The sequence below is a fragment of the Xiphias gladius genome, chromosome 3 (assembly GCF_016859285.1).
Source record: "Xiphias gladius isolate SHS-SW01 ecotype Sanya breed wild chromosome 3, ASM1685928v1, whole genome shotgun sequence".
NCBI lineage: Eukaryota > Metazoa > Chordata > Actinopteri > Istiophoriformes > Xiphiidae > Xiphias > Xiphias gladius.
The window spans coordinates 2,454,173-2,472,370 of record NC_053402.1 but is presented as its reverse complement, the minus strand read 5'-3'; the positions used below and the strand labels follow the sequence as shown (position 1 = coordinate 2,472,370).

At 38.9% G+C, this 18,198-nt stretch overlaps 1 protein-coding gene across 5 annotated transcripts in view; it reads right to left on the bottom strand.

The window, feature by feature from the left end:
- praf2 (PRA1 domain family, member 2) overlaps positions 1-18,197 on the bottom strand; it is a 35,146-nt gene extending 16,949 nt beyond the window's left edge. Inside the window, exons 1-4 of one of the 5 annotated variants that reach the window (XM_040155872.1) lie at positions 17,999-18,197; positions 15,444-15,661; positions 3,183-3,344; positions 433-828 (exon numbers count right to left, since the gene is read on the bottom strand). In XM_040155872.1, the coding sequence (XP_040011806.1) occupies positions 3,205-3,344; positions 15,444-15,661; positions 17,999-18,177 (537 nt within the window). In that variant the 5' untranslated portion in view covers positions 18,178-18,197 and the 3' untranslated portion in view covers positions 433-828; positions 3,183-3,204. The other 4 variants (XR_005709567.1, XM_040155863.1, XM_040155891.1 and 1 more) reach the window with 4 other exon arrangements.
- Between the last annotated feature and the right edge of the window lies 1 nt (position 18,198).

Below are 18,198 nucleotides of genomic sequence, written 5' to 3'. Positions count from 1 at the left end.
GTCTTCAAAGCAGGGGAGCCAGCATTTACTGTATATTACAATACTGGACAACCTGTAAACAATGTCTGAAGCAGTCTGATGTGTTAAGGTTTGTGGAGGAATTTAAATCTCAGGCACAAGCTGACGATTTAGATACAAATCACAGTGTAGCTCTATGTCATATTTTTGAATGATAGTAATTTTGGGTTTGCAATTCCACATTTCTCTGCATTTCAACAAACAGTCAAAATTGAGACTACAGGAATGTCATTACTTTTGAAACCAGAATTTCAGGGCTCTTCTTTGGAAGTAGGAAAAAGTCATTCAAAATCAAACTGACATTTATAATAATGGAAATTACTACAAATTGCAACTCTACAACATAACAGCAGTAACAACAGTATGTCATCTGGTTCAGTCCACATGTCTAAATAAGGATGGCATTTTTAAAAAAAATGATATAACAACATGAATATTTCTGTTTTACTGAGCTTTAAAGAACACCATTCCCATAACTCTTAGACCATCACCAGCTTGACACAAGTGGTGTCGGTCAGTTTAGGACTAGTTTACACGTGTCTGTAATTCAAGCAACTGTCATGAAAAAAATAACATTAGATGAGAACACTGCTGAATATTAATCGGCACAACAACAAACTAACTTTATTGGTTAGTGGCATTTTGTGGTAACAAGGATTGAAGTTAGAAAAGGAATTAAGGGTCAATTCATAATGATTCATATGATACACGGGAGCTTCTCCCAGTTGCTAGCACTGGAAGACTTGGCAGTTCCCACGGACTCGCAGAGAAGGACGGTAATATGCAGCTCTGTGGGTGAAGCCTTTTCCTCTGGACAAATACAGGCAGAGAAATGTGTTTACTAAAAGGATTAGGTTTAAGACAGAAGATCTGCACTAGTTCCTCTCTGATTCCTTCATTTTTCCTTCTTCTCCCATAGATCCTGCATCAACTCTTTGATGCTCAACAGAGAGCCGCAGACTGAAGGAGCTGATGAGATTTGTTCTGAACTGGCTCTTCATATAAAACCTCTGATTTCCCTGAACTGAAGCTTATTTAAGCATTTAAGTCACTTTTCAATCCAACACAAACTAATGTAAACACTGAATGAAACAGGAATTCATTTGAAGTCAGTAAATGCAGGTCTAGTTACTCCAATCTCACCGACACCGTATCACCTCCATCTGCTCTGCTAAAAATGTCCATCTTATCAAGTCAAATCAAATGAAGAGTCTTCCAGTGGGGTGAGATCATATCACTTCTTTCTAATGCTTCTTGCTGTATGATGGGAGGTTTTAGTGACAACAACTGGAAATCACGAAGACAGCTTCACCAACAGGACAAACAATTCAAGAGGATGGATTAAGTTCTTTGATGAAAAGACTAAACACTGGTAAAAATGAGATTGATCCTCTCCAAATTAAGACATTGCGGGGAAATAGCTAGAACATATACGAGCTTAAATCTTACAGTATATGTGCTCGACATTTCCACTACATTAGCAGTGTTCTGTAGCCATAATGGACCTGTTGGATACCTTGGTAGGTACTTTTGTTGTATCTGTTGTCTTGTATTGTTCTGTATTTAGAGTATAGACATATTTACTTGCACGTTGCTCTGTTGTTCCTCATGAATAATATTTTCTTTCTTTACATACGCTATAAAGAGAGAATGCTGAAAGACTGAAACACCGAAAAGACTGACAAAGCCTATTAGCATTACAACACTTTGGTCTTCCTTTTTTGTGCATATGAAGTTTGTACTGAGACTCTATGGATGGTGAGGAAAAAATTTCTTGAGATTTCAAGTATAAAGTCCAAATATTTTGAGGAAATAGTCATAATGTTATGAGAATCAAGTTACATTTTTAGAATAATCATGATTTTACAAGAAAAATGAGTAATTGCAAAACTAAAGCTGCGTTTTCACAAGAAAAAAGTCATTAGTTCTAATGCTACTAAAAGAAAAGTCATAATTTTTTCATATACAGCTGTAACTTCACAAGAAACTTTAACAGATAGCAGATTTTAATCCTCCGTTGCGGTAAACGGGGCAGTCAGCTTTAACATGTCATTTGAGTCACGTGGATGGCCTCAACTTACATTGTTTTCTTTAACCAATAAGCAAATTATTCTCATGAATTTTGAAATGAAACCCATTACATGATGTACAAGTTTATAACATGTTTTGAAGCATCACCTGGACAACAGTGGAGTCTTGGTTTCCTCCAGACAGCTGAGCAAAAGAGCGCAGAGATCAAAACACAACCTTTGGCATTGGAAAATGATTCGATCCAATGGACTTCATGCCTGTCTAAGCCAGAACACTGCTGTATTGTGCTGTGTAATTCTCTGCTGGTATGATACTAACCAAGCTGATGGCTTTATTCTTATAATATTACGTCTTTTTCTTGTAAAATAACAACTTTATTCTCAAACCGTTACATTTTTGGATAAAATTATGACTATTTTTGAAATGTTGGAATTTTTTCTCACATATTATAAACCCAGGTGCAGAAGTTTTTATTATCTGTCACCGTGGTTCCCAACCTGGGGTATGGGACCCCAAAAGGGTAGCAAATCAGAAAAAAACCTATTTCTGCAACATAAAATTGTGAACATTCATCAAACTTTCTTGTGACTTTTTGAATTACTTGATCATTTTACTTTCTCAGGCAGCTAACAATTATTCAAATAAAACACTGGTCATAACTGGTTGACATATGGTAATATATCATATCAAGCCTCAATGTCACTGTGCTCAACAGAAAGCAGAATACGTTCCACACCATGCCTACAATACTGCACACAAATGTAGTACAAAGACAGAAAGGTATGTCAAAATAAATGAAACAAAACGAAGTATGCTTAAAGTGCAAGGTTTGGCAAGAAACAATCAGGGATGATTTAAACATTTTTATGACGATTTCTGTCCTTTTCCTATTGGACCGCAGAATAGGTCTCATCCTTCACTGCTGACTTATGATTGGTTCTTTTTAATAAACCAAACCACCCCTGTTGTTCCATGACTCTTTTGTTCTTTCTGTTTTTTCTTCATATGGCAGTAATTCTCTCCTTCTCCTATGTTTTTCCTCTCCTCTTCCTATTTCCCACCCACTTCTTCCCCTCCGTATCTCTCTTTACTTCCCTGTGATTAGAACCAACCTATCCTATACTCTTGCACACCTTCTCCTCCTCTTCTTCCCCTCTAGGATCCAGCTTCCTGTTCCTGCCCCAGGGCCTCTAACAGGAGTCCCATGGGTGTCCTCTTCAAACCGATGCTTTCCAGTTTATTCTCCAGCTTGTTCTTCAGGCTACGCAGTCTCACCGACGCATGGACCAGAACCACTGTGAAGGAGCGGCACAGACAGAGGGATGAAGGGATAAAATGATCTCAAGTTAGCTAGTTAAGGTGAACTGAGCTGACCCTTTTTAAACTATAAATGAGTTGATTTTCAGTAGCGATTACACAGTTAACTCAAATTACCATAAATTCTGGGGCTTCATATTCATCTCAGCTGCAGAGTGAACCAGGCCTTTACTTGCAACATAACTATATTACTGACAGGACCTTATTTCAAACTTTTCCTGTTTAAAAATATATTTGATCAAAAATTTGCTCCAGTTTTAATTTGCTCTTGATAAAAACGCAACAATTCCTCCATGTTTACCTGCCGACTTGATAAATTCAGCATAATGTACATTTCCACAGCACTAAACTACAAGACTGTGTGTTAATAGAAGCTAAATGATTGCATATTAATGCTGGATGCTCAGTAGGTTTTAACTCAACTTATTTTTTGTTTTAGTCTTGTATTTGACCGAGACTATTAGCTCATTGAAAAATTTTGTTTCAACTCGGATAGATCTATCATGCTCTCTCTTGTTCCTTCTTGACTAACGTGGCGCACACATCCACACTTCTTACTGTTAGTAGCAAGTTAGTATAGAAAGATTTGCTTAGAGGCCAAGTTGGACAGACTTGGGATCTGCCAAGTCTCCCGCTTCATGCCCATAATCCTTTGCCTTGCTCGTTCTCACCAACTTGCTCTCATTCCCTCCTGTGGATATGTGCTTGCTGCTTCTCTCCCTCACACTCACACACTCACAAACCTGTACATAGTCTCACCAATCTAGCATGGATTTACCATTTGTGCCTTATGTTTTTTATGCTTGCATAGTATTTGTCATCTGGTTGACACTTTTGGTGTTATTTCATTGGTGGTAATATATTTATATTAAATTTAAACAATAATAATTTTACCAGATTTTCCATTTATTTTGATCATCTGAATAATATTGGATGTCATATCGCCTTATTCTTTTACATATTTCTCTAAATAATTACAGATTCAAGAAACTGATATTAAAAACTATAACAAAAAGCTTTTATTGAAAAGCTACCAAAATGTAAAAAAAAAAAAAAGGAGATTTTGTTTAAGAAGGTTCTAGTTCCATGCATAACAATGAAACACAGTTTACTGCATTAATAGAAAAATATCCATATAAATATTGCAATAGATTTGAAATATATCCTCCAGCCATAATGTGCATTCATTCTGCTGAGGAAAGGTCTTAAAAAGAAAGACAAAACCAGGATGAAGCATTGAGCTTAAAAATTGAGAAAGTAAGTGCAAAGACTAGTGCTGGAACTGTCCTGCTATTTGCAAATGCCCTACAAATTAGAAGTTCCAAAATAGAGCTGATAAAGACAAACTATCCAGGCCAGATTGAAAAACAAGCCTCTGCTTTCATACATTTTTGGGCTGACTCACAGCCTCACCCAAGCACAGAAACACGAACACAACAGTTCATTTGTGGAGGAATAAACTGTGTGTGGTTTCAGATTGACAACAGCCAAATTCCCTAACCCTAACCTTTAAACCGTGCTGATTTACTGCCAGAGGGGCCACATGCAGTACTGAAACCATGTCCTCAGGAGAGCTCACTGATATGATATGAAATTGCACCCCATCAATTGAATACAGCTACAGATTTTTAAAACTGGCTACACACCAGATGTACTGCATTGTTTTTTTCCAACCAACCAAAAAAAAAAAAAACAAAAAAAAAAAGGCTCAGTTTACAGGTGAAGGAGCGGCGTGACAGAAGCCGTCTTACATGCGACCTTCGTCCAATCAGGTCACAAACACACACAGAGCCTAACATCCCCACTGGGTTGCTTACATTCATTATGTAGCTCTGACTAGCTGATAGTTATGATTGCTTTAGACTCTTCAGACTTAACTTGAACAGCATAAACCATTTGACGAAAACACCCACTTTCATTGTTGCTAAACACAGAAATCAATGTTGTCAGCTGGAGGGTACCTACTATGGGTACATTTGGGAAAATGTCTCCTCACACAAAGGCAGAAATGGGCTTTCTTAGGTATGACCACTTCTTACCAGCATCAGATTCACAGCTATAGTGCAGTCGTCTCTGTCCTTCATGCTGCCACACTGAAAGCTTATCCTGTTCAAGGGACTGAACTGAAAAATTTGTAGCCTTCACAATTTTTGCGTGTACAGTGCATTTGCCATCTACAAACCTACGCTTCAGATTGGAGGCAGCACCTGGGATTTTCAAATAAATGAACCGTGAATGTGTGTTTTGCTGCAAGAGCTGCCACTACCAGTCTCCTTGGAGACATATTTTAAGTAAGTTAAACTTTTATGCATTTGTTTACTAAAACATTAGCATGACAAACAAATATTGTTTCTTGTTGTGAGAATGATTTTCACCAGTTCGCTTGCAAAAAAGCAGAACTTGCCCTGCTGTTAGCTAACTTTAGCACATTGCAGCTATGTTACCGTATGGCTCAGTTACAGCCAACCGACTAAATCCGCTGTTTTTAATCACAGTACAATATGGAGACAAGAAGTTATGGAACAAGTGTTAAAGTGTGAATAAACAAATGTGTTGACATGTAATTATCTCCACTCTGGTATTTCTCTTCTCAGATTTCAGCCTAAATACATCATCTAATAAATATAATAAATGTCCTTCGCCTCTGGTTGTCAGGTATGGGGCCTCCATGGATCTTTGCATAAACAAACCCACTCTGATGACTACCATGGACTACCAAGGCTACCTGTGACTGCACCTGGGTGACACTGCTTAGCATTTTAAGTAGCTATAATATGCGGTCCATACATATTTGGACAGTCACATTTTTAATTATTTTTTTATCTCTGTAATCTTGCACAATGGACTTGAAATTAAACAAAGCCTCAGATCAAAGACTGACTCTAAACTTTGAGGGACTTTGGTTGTGACAGTTATGATAACAGGAACCCTTTTTTATGTACAGTAGTTACTCAATTTTAGCACATTGTTCATTTCTGAACATTCAGCTAAAGCAAACAAGGAGTTTTTATGACCCAGCAGTGGACTGTTGTTGAGCAGAAAACTCAACCACCTGACCTCAGTCCAGCTAAGTAGATGGTTCACACCTGAAGCCAGAGAGAGGTTCCATCACTGAGATAGCGTATGTCTACAGTATACTGTATGTCATAGACTTCATCCAGTCAAGGATTTTACACTAAATATTTAACACCATGACTGTATTAATATTGATCTTTATTTGTCAAATCACCCCCGGTCCCCTAAAATTACAGTATGATTTCTAAATAGCTCTACAATTCCTATATTCTAGAGATGAGATGGTGTTAAGACAGTATTACATTTATGTAATAATGATTAATGCCCATATCCATGAGCAAAGAACTTTTGCCGATACGTTTTCCAGGTCTGCTCACTTGGACCACCACATAACAGCCGGTTTATGCCTTGTTCACCTGTCTCAGCCTGGCCACATGTACCAGCACTCAGAACTTAAAGGCCTCTAAAGAGACACGTATGCAGTACAGGGTCAGTTACCCAGATTCACACTAAGGTCATCGTCTCACCCAGACATCTGTTTGATACAAAACCTTCTGTCCTACTGCAGTTTTCAGAGCACCAGAGGAGTGAGTTCGAGAGACACCACAGAAGAACACTGCGGATGGGGAGAGGCGCTCAGCTCTGCTGCCGTGTGTCGCAGATACACACATGACTGCTTTCTGTGTCTGTCTACACATTTCTTAACTGACTATATTACACAAATTGATCTGGGTCTTTACATTCAATTATGTCACTGAAAAATGAATATTTATCGTTTAATGTTGAAATGTTCTAAAGCATTTCTATTTGCCAGTGATAGTACTGCTACCAGTAAGAATGCAGCAATCCAGAAATGCTCTACTTTCAATTTTATGTCACTGTGATTATAAAAGTATGACAAGCGACATGTGTGCAAACCATTTACAGACCCACTGTTTTCATTTAAAAACAGAGTTCACTGACTTTTGTGACTTTTTTTGTGAAATAAGTCTATTCAACCTGCTGGATGGTTAGAAAAGTTTGTTGATGTTTATGTACAGTAGCCCATATTGCTCTCATCAGTGTGTTAATTCTTCATGACCTTCCCCTGTTTTACAGCTAACAAAATAATCATCATCAATATTTCCCTTTTGGAAATATCCCTTCCCTTCTCATTAAAGATACTTTAAGTCTGTTATAAAAACAAGTATATCTACAGCTGTGGTTTGAATGTAAGGACTCACAGAGTTTACTTTTCAGAAATTAGTGTTTTTTGGATGAGACATGCATGACAGTGTATCTCTGTAGCACTGTCATTATTGCAGTGACATTAAATGTGAATGCTCACTGCATACTTACATTGTGGGGTTAGAGCTAGAGTGTTGCATATGCCATGAAGTGACAATTGACAATCATGTAGACAATCACCTCCCAATTCTTCCTGAGCAAAGTAGTAGTATTTAGTTTAAGTGACACTGCAAAACAGCCATAATCCAGCCCAGTTAAACCACAGAAATCCCAAACCCACATTTAATTGCACAGAAATTTGATGGCAATTTCGGAATAGAGATTTAGTTACATTGTAGAAAGCAAAACCAACTTATAGATCACAAATTATGAAAAACTATGAGATGTATCATGAATGATATACACCAGTATATACAGCCTTTTCCTGGTTTCTCTTTCTTGCCCCCCCTCACCCTCCCCTGTCTCCCCCATTTCTCTCTTCTCAACCCAACCGGTCGAGGCAGATGGGCGCCCACCCTGAGTCCGGTTCTGTCGGAGGTTTCTTCTTGTTAAGAGGGAGTTTTTCCACTCCACTGTCGCCAAGTGCTTGCTCAGGGTGGAAATGTTGGTTTCTTTAATGTTCTAAGGTCTTGACCTTACTCTGTTAAGTGCCTTGAGATAATGTATGTTATCATTTGGCACTGTATAAACACACTGAATTGAAAACCTGAATCAATACAGCAGGCTCCTAGAGTTACAAAAACCTTACATTTTGTCATTCAATTTTTCCCACGTTTGCCTCTCCTACCCTAAATGGCATTAATAGGAGGAGACACGAGGCAACTGCCCTTTTGTTTCCTGTGTTTGCTTAAACAATTAAACCAGTTTGTCATATAAATCTCTGAAACAGTATTTCCACATTAAATGAATAGCTCATTATGGTAACAACGTAAAAACATAATTGAAATTTAAACTCATGAACTGTGCTAGATGTACTGGTGGCTTTACTTTACAAGCTCATGTTAACTAATACCCCTAACCCACAGTAGTTTATTTTAAATTCCAGGAGAGAGCACATAGTACTTAGATTGTATTTTGCATCAATGAAATATCAATTCAACTCATTCTCAACTCACACGCTGAAACAAGTTTGCACAGTGTAATGTGTCCGATGTGATACTTTCATATCATGTGGGTGTTTTATTTCAATGGAAACAAGTGTCAACATTTTGACAGCCCTGTCAGTCAAGACCCACTGGCCTGTGTTGAGAACCACAACCGGTTGTATTGCTTCAATGAACTGGGTTCAGAGTAACTGCCTTACCCCCTTTGTACCACAGTACCACAGTGTCCAACTGCTTCAAATCTTTCTTGATGTATTTTCCATGTAGTTGTGACACAGAACATCTTTGATGATAATACTTAAATTATGATTTATCATTTATGAAACAAGGAATTTTGAATGCCAGTTACTGTGTTTACGTGGACAAAATCTGACCTCACTATGAATGTACTGTGACTTTGGAACTCAGATTTTAACTTACTATTGATGATTTCCCAATGAGGTAGTTTTCGTAACATCTATTCATGTAAGGGTAGCCATGTTTCCTAGAATTACATTAAGATGCAAGTAAGATGCCAGACCAAGATGTGCTGTGTTCAGAGGTCAGGTGGTTGACTTTGCCGCTCATCAACAGTCCACTGCTGGGTCGTAAAAAACTCCTTGGCTGCTTTAGCTTTATTAACACAATCAAAATCCCTTAAAGGTCAGAGTCAGCAATGTAATCTCAGGCGCTGTTTAGTTTGAAGTCCAAAGCGCTGGATTACAGAGCAAAAACAATATCAAATTTGACTGCCCGACTATGTATGGACTGCATTGTACAGCTGCTTTCAGTACTAAGCAATAGCCTCTGTAGGCCACAGTAGTCTTCAAAGGTGGGTTCGTTTATGCATCTATCCATTGATCTGACAAACGGAGGCATAGGACATTTTTTATTTATTAGATGATTTATTTTGGCTGCCCTCTTCATACACATTTACACTGCAGTAATTATAGACATTTGAGAAGAGAAATACCAGAGTAGTGATAATTACATGTCAACACATTTGTTTATTCATACTTTTGTGCTTGATCCATAACTTCTTGTCTTCATACTGTTCTGTGTTAAAAATGGCAGATTTTGTCAGTTGGCTCTAATTGAGCCATACGGTAACATATTAACAGTACCGTGCTAACATTATCCAACGTTAGCAGGCTAAATTCTGCTGTTTGGCAAGCGAACTGGGGAAAATTATGCAAACATCATGACATTAACTTGTCGAAATTATTCATGTTGTTAATGTTGTAGTAAACAAGCACATAAAAGTTTTCAAGCAGACTGATACCAGCGCCTCCTGCAGCAAAATGCACATTCACTGTTGGTTTACTTTGAAAATCCCAGGGGCTGCTTCTGCCCACTGGTCCAGGTGTGTAGATGGCGAATGTACTGTGCGCAGATAAAAACAGGTGTGTCAGTGTAAACTAACGTAAATACACTGATTACATATCAGAGATCAATAGGCACAGTTGTGAATATTAACTTTAACAAAACTAGGTTAAAACCTAGTATATGGCTGAACCACCCTTTATCTGTTTGCTTCTCCTCTACTCTCTGTGCTCACATCTACAGTATTTTAATACAGCTGAATTCCCAATAAAGCTGTTCTCATTTACACGTTTTTCTGATTCTGTTGTCAGACAACAGAATAAGTATGAAATAGTGACCTAAAAGCAGCCCATTAAGACTACATGTTAACCAGAAGTCACTTCCAAGCTGCTGCTTTGCTCGGCTAAAAACCTGATTTTATAACCATGGTGTCATCTGACAAAATCATCATACACATAGGTTAAAGAAAAATTCTGTGCTGCGATTTCTGCTATATTTTTGTAAAATAATTGCTAGAGAAAGTTAAAGTTCATTCACGTCTATATCAGCTGCTGTGCAGTCAATTGAATGAGATGCATAGAAAGGTGTGCCTGCGGATGGAAAGATCGACTTCATGGTAACAGGGCAATACTGGCGAATCTCTTCTACGGAAAGTAGCTAAGGTTTGTCCAAAGAGTTGCTAGATTTGTTGCTAGCATCTTTTGTGAAGAAAAGTCACTAAAGGAGTGTGAAAAGTCACTAAATCTAGTGACAAAGGTGCTAAGTTGGCAACACTGTCTGTAAATGCCCCCTAATTACAAAATAGAAACTGTTTGTGCCTATTCATTTTGAAAGAGAAACGACCAGTGGGGAAACTCCAATAGTCAGCCGGCCAACCAATGGTATAAAACTAGCACTAACTCACGTGGCATTCAGCTGACCAATGGTGTAACTTTATCACGCACTCAGTCAGTCATTCAGTCAGTCAGTCTCGGACATTCACATTTATTGGGCTGGCCCCGCTATTGCGGTCCAGCCAAAAAGCCGCCTTGGTGTTCATTGCCCTGATAACACTGATGACATCACTTTTGCAAAGATTTCCACTATCCAAAACTGATGGCAAAAGCACAATTTCTTAGAAAAAAAGTTCAATGATTTAAACTGATGGCCATCACATAAACCTATCAGATATTTAAATTATTAAAAAGACTCCCATGTTTTTCCGTCTAAGAATATTGGAGATATCATCAATAGAAAACCTTTATCTTGAAATTTATAGTGCGGAAAAAATATTTCTGGACAGTGGGTCCTCCCACTGAATATCTTATTTGGGAAGATAATCTGCATCTTGCTTTGGCTCTCCAATGGGAATGTCAAAGCTGAAAGCATCAAATATTGCCGCTGGCAAGTTTACACTGGAGTCAAAAGACAGCTGGAAGAGTTGCTCTAGGTGTCTAACGTCACAAACGGGTGAGCATTGGAGACAATGGAAAACCCTCTGCGTCCGTATAAATACACCAAAGGGTAACTTGCGTGCATGTATGAGACGCCAGTGGGTTTGACAAAACGTCAGTATTTGACGATCTGGGAATGAGAACAGGTTGGTTGCATCACCTAGGCCTGATTTACAAGAAACAAACTCCCTTCCAAAATTCAGATTTGACTTTCTTTTGTGATGGTTCAGCAATGAGACTCAATACACAATATCTTTCAGGTTATGCTGTCACCACTTAAACACGTGTTATGGAGGCGCATGTTCTGCCTCCTGGAACACATGCTTAACAAGCTGAGTTGTATGCCTGACAAGTGCCTGCAGTTTGGACGAGGGCCAGTCTTCCTCTATTAATACTGATTTGAGACATTCATTTGGTGTAGCCCATTAATTTGGTTCACTGTGGAAACACCGCAGTTTCATGACATCAACTGGCATAAAAATCCATTCTCTTGCCTTCTCAGTTGGCTATTGTAAAACGTGCTGCCCACACAGGTGGTACTGACTCTGTTTCCAAATGTAACACGCAAGCGGACATTGCTGCTAAAGGAGTCGTGCTTATCCCATTCTCTATGATACTACAATTTTAGTCTTTTTAACCTTGTGTTCTTTTACCGATTCTCTCACTTAATAATGTTGCAGGTGCCCAATTCCGCACAGATGGTTGTGAGAAAACAGTTGTGTTGGGACTCAGTTGCTGTCAAGTAGGGGCTCTGTGTGCAACAAGATTTGGACGAACTGATGCAAGACTTGACTTATAGGTTAGACCTGGGTGTGATGTTTTAAGGGCAGATTAGAGGGTTCTTTGCAGTCCAACTCAGGCCTAAACTGTTCTTTGTTATCCTCCCCTGTGCCAAAGGGGTGAACACTGACATAATATTGAGAACACGGGAGTCAAGTAGAAAATAAAGCTACATGTTTATTTTGGGGAAAAGGGAAATACGGGAGTTGTAGTTAGTTGTTATTTCCCAACCAGTAATCAAAATAGTATTTGGATTTATGCCTAGAGTCCACATTTATTTGTTGATCTTAGATTCCTTTTAATCATTTCCTTTGTGTGATGACTATTGTAATCAATATAGTGCCATTGTGTCTCTCTTAACCAGTGGTGAGCAATTACATTTGTTAGTCATATGTTTAATATAAGTTGTAAATGTTTTGCACAACAATGCCCACATATAACAACACCAAGAGACTAGAGACACCAGAGTGACATCTCATGCTTCCTAAATTGGTTTTGGGTTATGGTATTTACGACATGAGTTCATTGTGCCAAAAGAAAATAAAAAATTACGATCAACTGAGATATTTGTATTTGGGTATGGGACTGTGAATGTTATCCCACAACGGTTTAAGGTATTTATAATTTCTTTCATTTATGCTACAGAGTCAGCTAACCAATGATTAATGGAATGTTTCCTAACTAAAACGATCTCGTAATCATGCTTCTTCACTGTATTTACACATCCGAGTCAATTGGTTTATGTTTGTGTGACTTTGTTAGACATTTGATGCACTTTGAGTTTTCCTCATTGCGACATTCTAAGGCTTTCCCCTTCTTGCACGTAGCGTTATAGTAGCTAGATGCACTGGGTCTTTTACTCCTTCCTCGTCGCTACTGGAGTGAAATGTTTGGCCTAATGTGTGCCTACTGTATGACCTACGACATCTGTCATTAATCTTTACCACCTGGTAATGCCCTCTGAACATGGCCACTGTTAAGCCATCTGTGGGATAGGCAGCTTTGTTTGATGTTGCTGTTATGATCAAAAAAGGGGGAACTGTGGTAGAAGTTACTGAAATGTATATGATAAGTGCTGAATCACTACTGACCAGGCCTTTGTAATACTCATAAGGGCCACTGTAACCTTTGACATCAGACAAAGCAGTCACGAAGATTGTAGTGTCTCAGTGTCTGAGATAGTTTTAATGTTAACTGTTTTTACTATTCAGGGAAGAAGATGACTTTGACCTTGTCTTAATTGCAGTTTTGGTAAAATAGGCTGGTGGGGCAAGTAGTAGTTAAGCAGATTCTATGATGTCTCTCATTTGTAGAGTCTGTTTCTTGGATCCAGAATAAATACATTCTTTTAAGTCAACACAGACTGACCAAAGAGTGCTTTTTATGCATGACGTGGGTTTTCCAAATTGTTCCCCCTCATTCAAAAATCAAGAATATATGAATCTGCAAATGTGTTGGACACAAGATGTCTTCTACTTCACTGAAAAGTCCCTTCTCAGAGTATGTGCTCTGGAGGCTTCAAATTTCCAGCTCACACTTGTGTAAACAAGAGATTGAAGTTGAGCACTAAAAAAATTTCCCCCTTCGGACAATGAATGTGAAAACAAACTCTGCACATATACAGTCCATCATTCTGCACATTAAGGCTCAAAACTCCGGGTGAAGTAAAAGTGCAACCAATTTTTTTTTACTGGAGAGGGACTATAATATAAATTGTTAAAATAAAAAATGAATCCATAAAACAATTTTTTTTTAAAGTAGGTTCATTCTTTTAATTATACTTTAATAGTAAGCTGATTCCTCTTTTAGTGTTTTTTTTTTGGACATTGCACCTGTCATGATTAGTGTGTCAGAACCACCAACATTATTGGGAGGAGGGAGAGAAAGAGCGAGAGATGGAGTGTGGATAAAACTTAAATTCAAGTTTATTTAGATACCATATAAAAAGTAAATTAAACTCGCCATTAAATGAGAAATTTAGGTATATTAACAACTAATCTGTCATTGTGTGAATGATCAATATCAGTGACAGATGGATGGTTTGTTTTTTTCTTTCTGTTGCATATAGTCTCATAGGGCTGGGTGATAAAACAAACAAAAAAACCACAATAGCAATCAACTGATGAGTAATTTTCGATCAATGTATCTGTTGTGCATTTGGGTCAACCCTCATCTGCACAATCCATCAGTTAGGCTACAGCACTAGGCTTACTTAGCCGACACGTGTAGGGCTATGAGGAGAGTCAAATGTCCGCACAAGACAAGGAAATTGTGGTGAAGAGAGGTCACACGATAGAGCGAAATCCTGAAATGTACGCAGGAGAACTGTTCTGACGAATACGGGAATCACAAGTAAACTTTTCCCCCATTTGAAAAGGTACCACCCCACTGAGTATAAAACATTTCATATCCAGATTCAGATTGTCATATCATTTTAACTACACTAGTCTGACAAACCGATTGGACAAGTTTCCTAAACTTTGACACTTTATCACTCAGAAATGTGATGAAAAGTGATTCATCGTTTTGATGCAGACAGAACAAAACTGTAACTGTGGCCCAAGGCTGGATTGCATCTTCGCAGTGTGTACGCTGTCAAAGGTTGTCTGAGCCCAGCCAAGTGTACAGCCATATATGAAGCCACCAGTTAAAGTCCTATTGGTCGGTGCTCTTGGCTTCTCATTTGTCTTTTGGGTCAGTGAAGGCCCGGGCTGAATTGTCCCAGGGTCCTTGAGTTTTTCTTGTCATAAAACGCATTCAAGGCTGGTGACTTTTTTTATTTCACGTCAATGCAGCACTTTTCAAATATTGCTCACAATGCACAATTCCATTCAGCTCCATGGTGTTAAAGTGCCAGCAGAAATTTCAGAGATAGACTTTGCAAAGCATGGGCAAATAATACCAAAACTAGCTGCATGACTAAATAACAGTTGAGGGAAGTCAGAAAATTCTGACTCTCTACCAAATGTAAAAATATAATGTAGATTGTTCAAAGGCTACAAATAGGCAGTATAAAGTAAATTCATGTTTAGAGACGACAATCTGCAGCCCAGTCTTAATTACTAACTGGGCTGGTGCCAAAAACTTGTGTCTTCAGGAAAGACTGTGAGCTTGATTTCATGCTATGGTGGAACAAGCTGATATTTGTGCATGTGTGTGTGTGTGTGTGTGTGTGTGTGTGTGTGCGTGTGTGTGTGCGTGTGTGTTCCTGTCTTACTCAGTATAGGGAAGGCTATCCCGAACAGGAACACAGCCACGCCTCCCAGCACCAATATGAAGAGGTAACTGGCCAAAAGAATGACCAACACACAGACTGATGGGTGGTTTCTACGGAAACGGCGAATGGGAGCTCGGTTCTCGGCAGCCCAGACAAAGCCAAGGAACAACAAGGTGACCACCAATGCCCCAACAAACAACTGGAAGGGCTGGAAATACCTGAGAGCAAAGAGACATTTACCAACACACAGGAAGTGGTGGAAACACCTTAGATGACAAAAGGTCTGCCCCAATACTCACATTTTCTGTATTAGCAAATAGTCAACCGGCTACTTGTGTGACGTATTTTCAGGTATGTGTGTGTGCCCATTAAGACCGCAGGCATGTAGAGTTTTATCAGCGCTCACTGGGACAGACATGATCAATAGGGGCATCCCATCCCTCCCGTAAACACAAATAATGTACATGGCTTAACTGAGCTGAGATGCTGTTCAAAGAAATAAGTCACATCAAACGTACAGTTTTACAGTTACATTCAGATGACAGTAAAGAATGGACTTTCTGGAGCTGAGAGGAGAAGTGCAATTAATAAAGCAATTGAATGGCGTTATCTTGAAAAACCTGGGTCTACTGTACATAAGAGACATAACATTATATTATATTGATGGTTTCTGTCTGATGAAATGTTGGAGGCCCATTTTTCAAGTGATAAAAGGATACATCTAATATTTATGTGTCAGATTATGCGATATTCATTTTATCAGTCTCATTAAGAAGAATAGATTGGTACATGTGGAAGTTCTGCCCTATTTGTATTGTTTGGGAATGACAGTTAAGTGCTCAAGAGCACAAGCATGGGTATTGGAACAGACCCCAAGGCTTTTTTTATTCTACATTTTCCTTATTGTTAACAAATTTCATGAAAATACTCCAGCCAATACTGAATGTCTCCTAATAACAAGTATTGTGTGTGTATATTAAAGTCAGATATATCTTATTCCTCTGTGCCATAGAACTCATCGTTGTCCAAAAACTATTAAAAAAATATGAGTCAGTCATGCTGTTGCACTGGGCGATGTGTTCCTTCATTAACATGAACACAAACAGACTGCACATCTACTTTTTTTGACTCAATCCCACATACACTGCCCCGTTGCCCTAAATACTCACTACAGTACCAAATGTCCTTCAATCCACCACTCATTCCCCAAAAAAAGTACTATTTTCTTCTGTTTGAATAATGTTTGTTCAAACTACCGTGACCGGCTTTTTTAGAAAAATGCTGGGCCATTTAAAAAATGAAACTGTATATTTGAGAGGTGTTTTTAAAGATGTATGTGTTCAGTAGTAATCAATGGGCTCGGGACTGAGTGTCACAGACAGACCACAGGAGCATTGAGATAGACTAACACACTTTTGGTTTTGGTCTGTATCCAAAATCCTCCCCATTCACTACTCCCCATATATCAGACACTCAGTCTCTGACTCTATAGTGTGCAGTAAATTGTGATTTTTGGACTATTAAGAATCATAATTTTGCTTAATAGCTGTCAGATTTTGTGTCGCACCAACATTATTTTCGCATCTACAAAATACGACACATTGCACCGTGGGATTGATGGTAGAAAGTAGTGTATATACTATGGACACTACTTTCTTCAAGGCACTGAGGGAATTTCTGAGAGCATTAAGTGCATAAATTTGAGAATTCAGACACTCAATTGAAAATGGCAATAAATATAGTACACTACAGAATAAATAGGGAGTGATTTAATTTACAGCTTTGGTCTTTCTATGTAATTTGCTGACAATGAGAAAAAATACAGACTAAAACCAGTCTTATTTTAAAGGGATGCATCTGTATACATGCAACAGACGTTGACTGTTGCTTCTGCCAGCAAACTACCGAGGTAAAGAAATTGTGTCTTACTTTTCATATTCAGCAAAGAACGTCTTTGCTCTTAAGTTGGCTCTTTACAGTAGTCTTAAGTGCAATATTCAGGTTTGATGAACACAGACCCAGATATCTGACTCTACAGATCCAGAAGACTGGAGTTTAAATTCTGGTTAGAATCTCTCAGTGATAGGAAATATATATTATTTGGTGTGGCGTCTTAATCAGCATCTTCTACGGCTCCACTACCTCAGATCTGAGTTTAAGGACATAGCAGAGATAGGAATGATGTCAGTTTTTGAAAAGGTGGCATTCCCTTTAACTGAATGACAGCCCTCTTGCCTTCCATGTCAATGGATGATGGAGACCAGCAGTCTTCTTCAATTTACACGGGGAGCAGGAGAGGCTTGAGTGAAAAGATTTCACTCTGATCTTCATCAGATACCTAAACTTCTCCAGTGCTCTCTCATCTGCCAAACTGTGCAGGTTACCGGAGTCTGGGTCATGGTGGAGACAGTTGTCTCTCGCTGCTGTCAGAAATGCAAAGTCACCGAAAGTACTGCAGCAAAACAGGGAGGACTCGCAGAACTTCAGTGTTTACTACAGATTTCCAGTACGTTCGCTGGGGGAGAGGGGAGGCACTTCAGGAGGGTGAAACTTACCCCACTAGGAGCACGAAGCCCAGCACGGACGAGAAATAATTGCTCTGGTAGTATAGTAGGTTGTTAATGATGCGGTTGTTCCAGCGGTCCAGGTCGCGAACATCGGGCACGGCGAACCTTGCCGAGCTCAGGAGGAAATCATCCAGGGTCCGAAGGGGTGGCGGCCGTACGTCTGCCATTTTTCCTAGGCGAGTGTACAA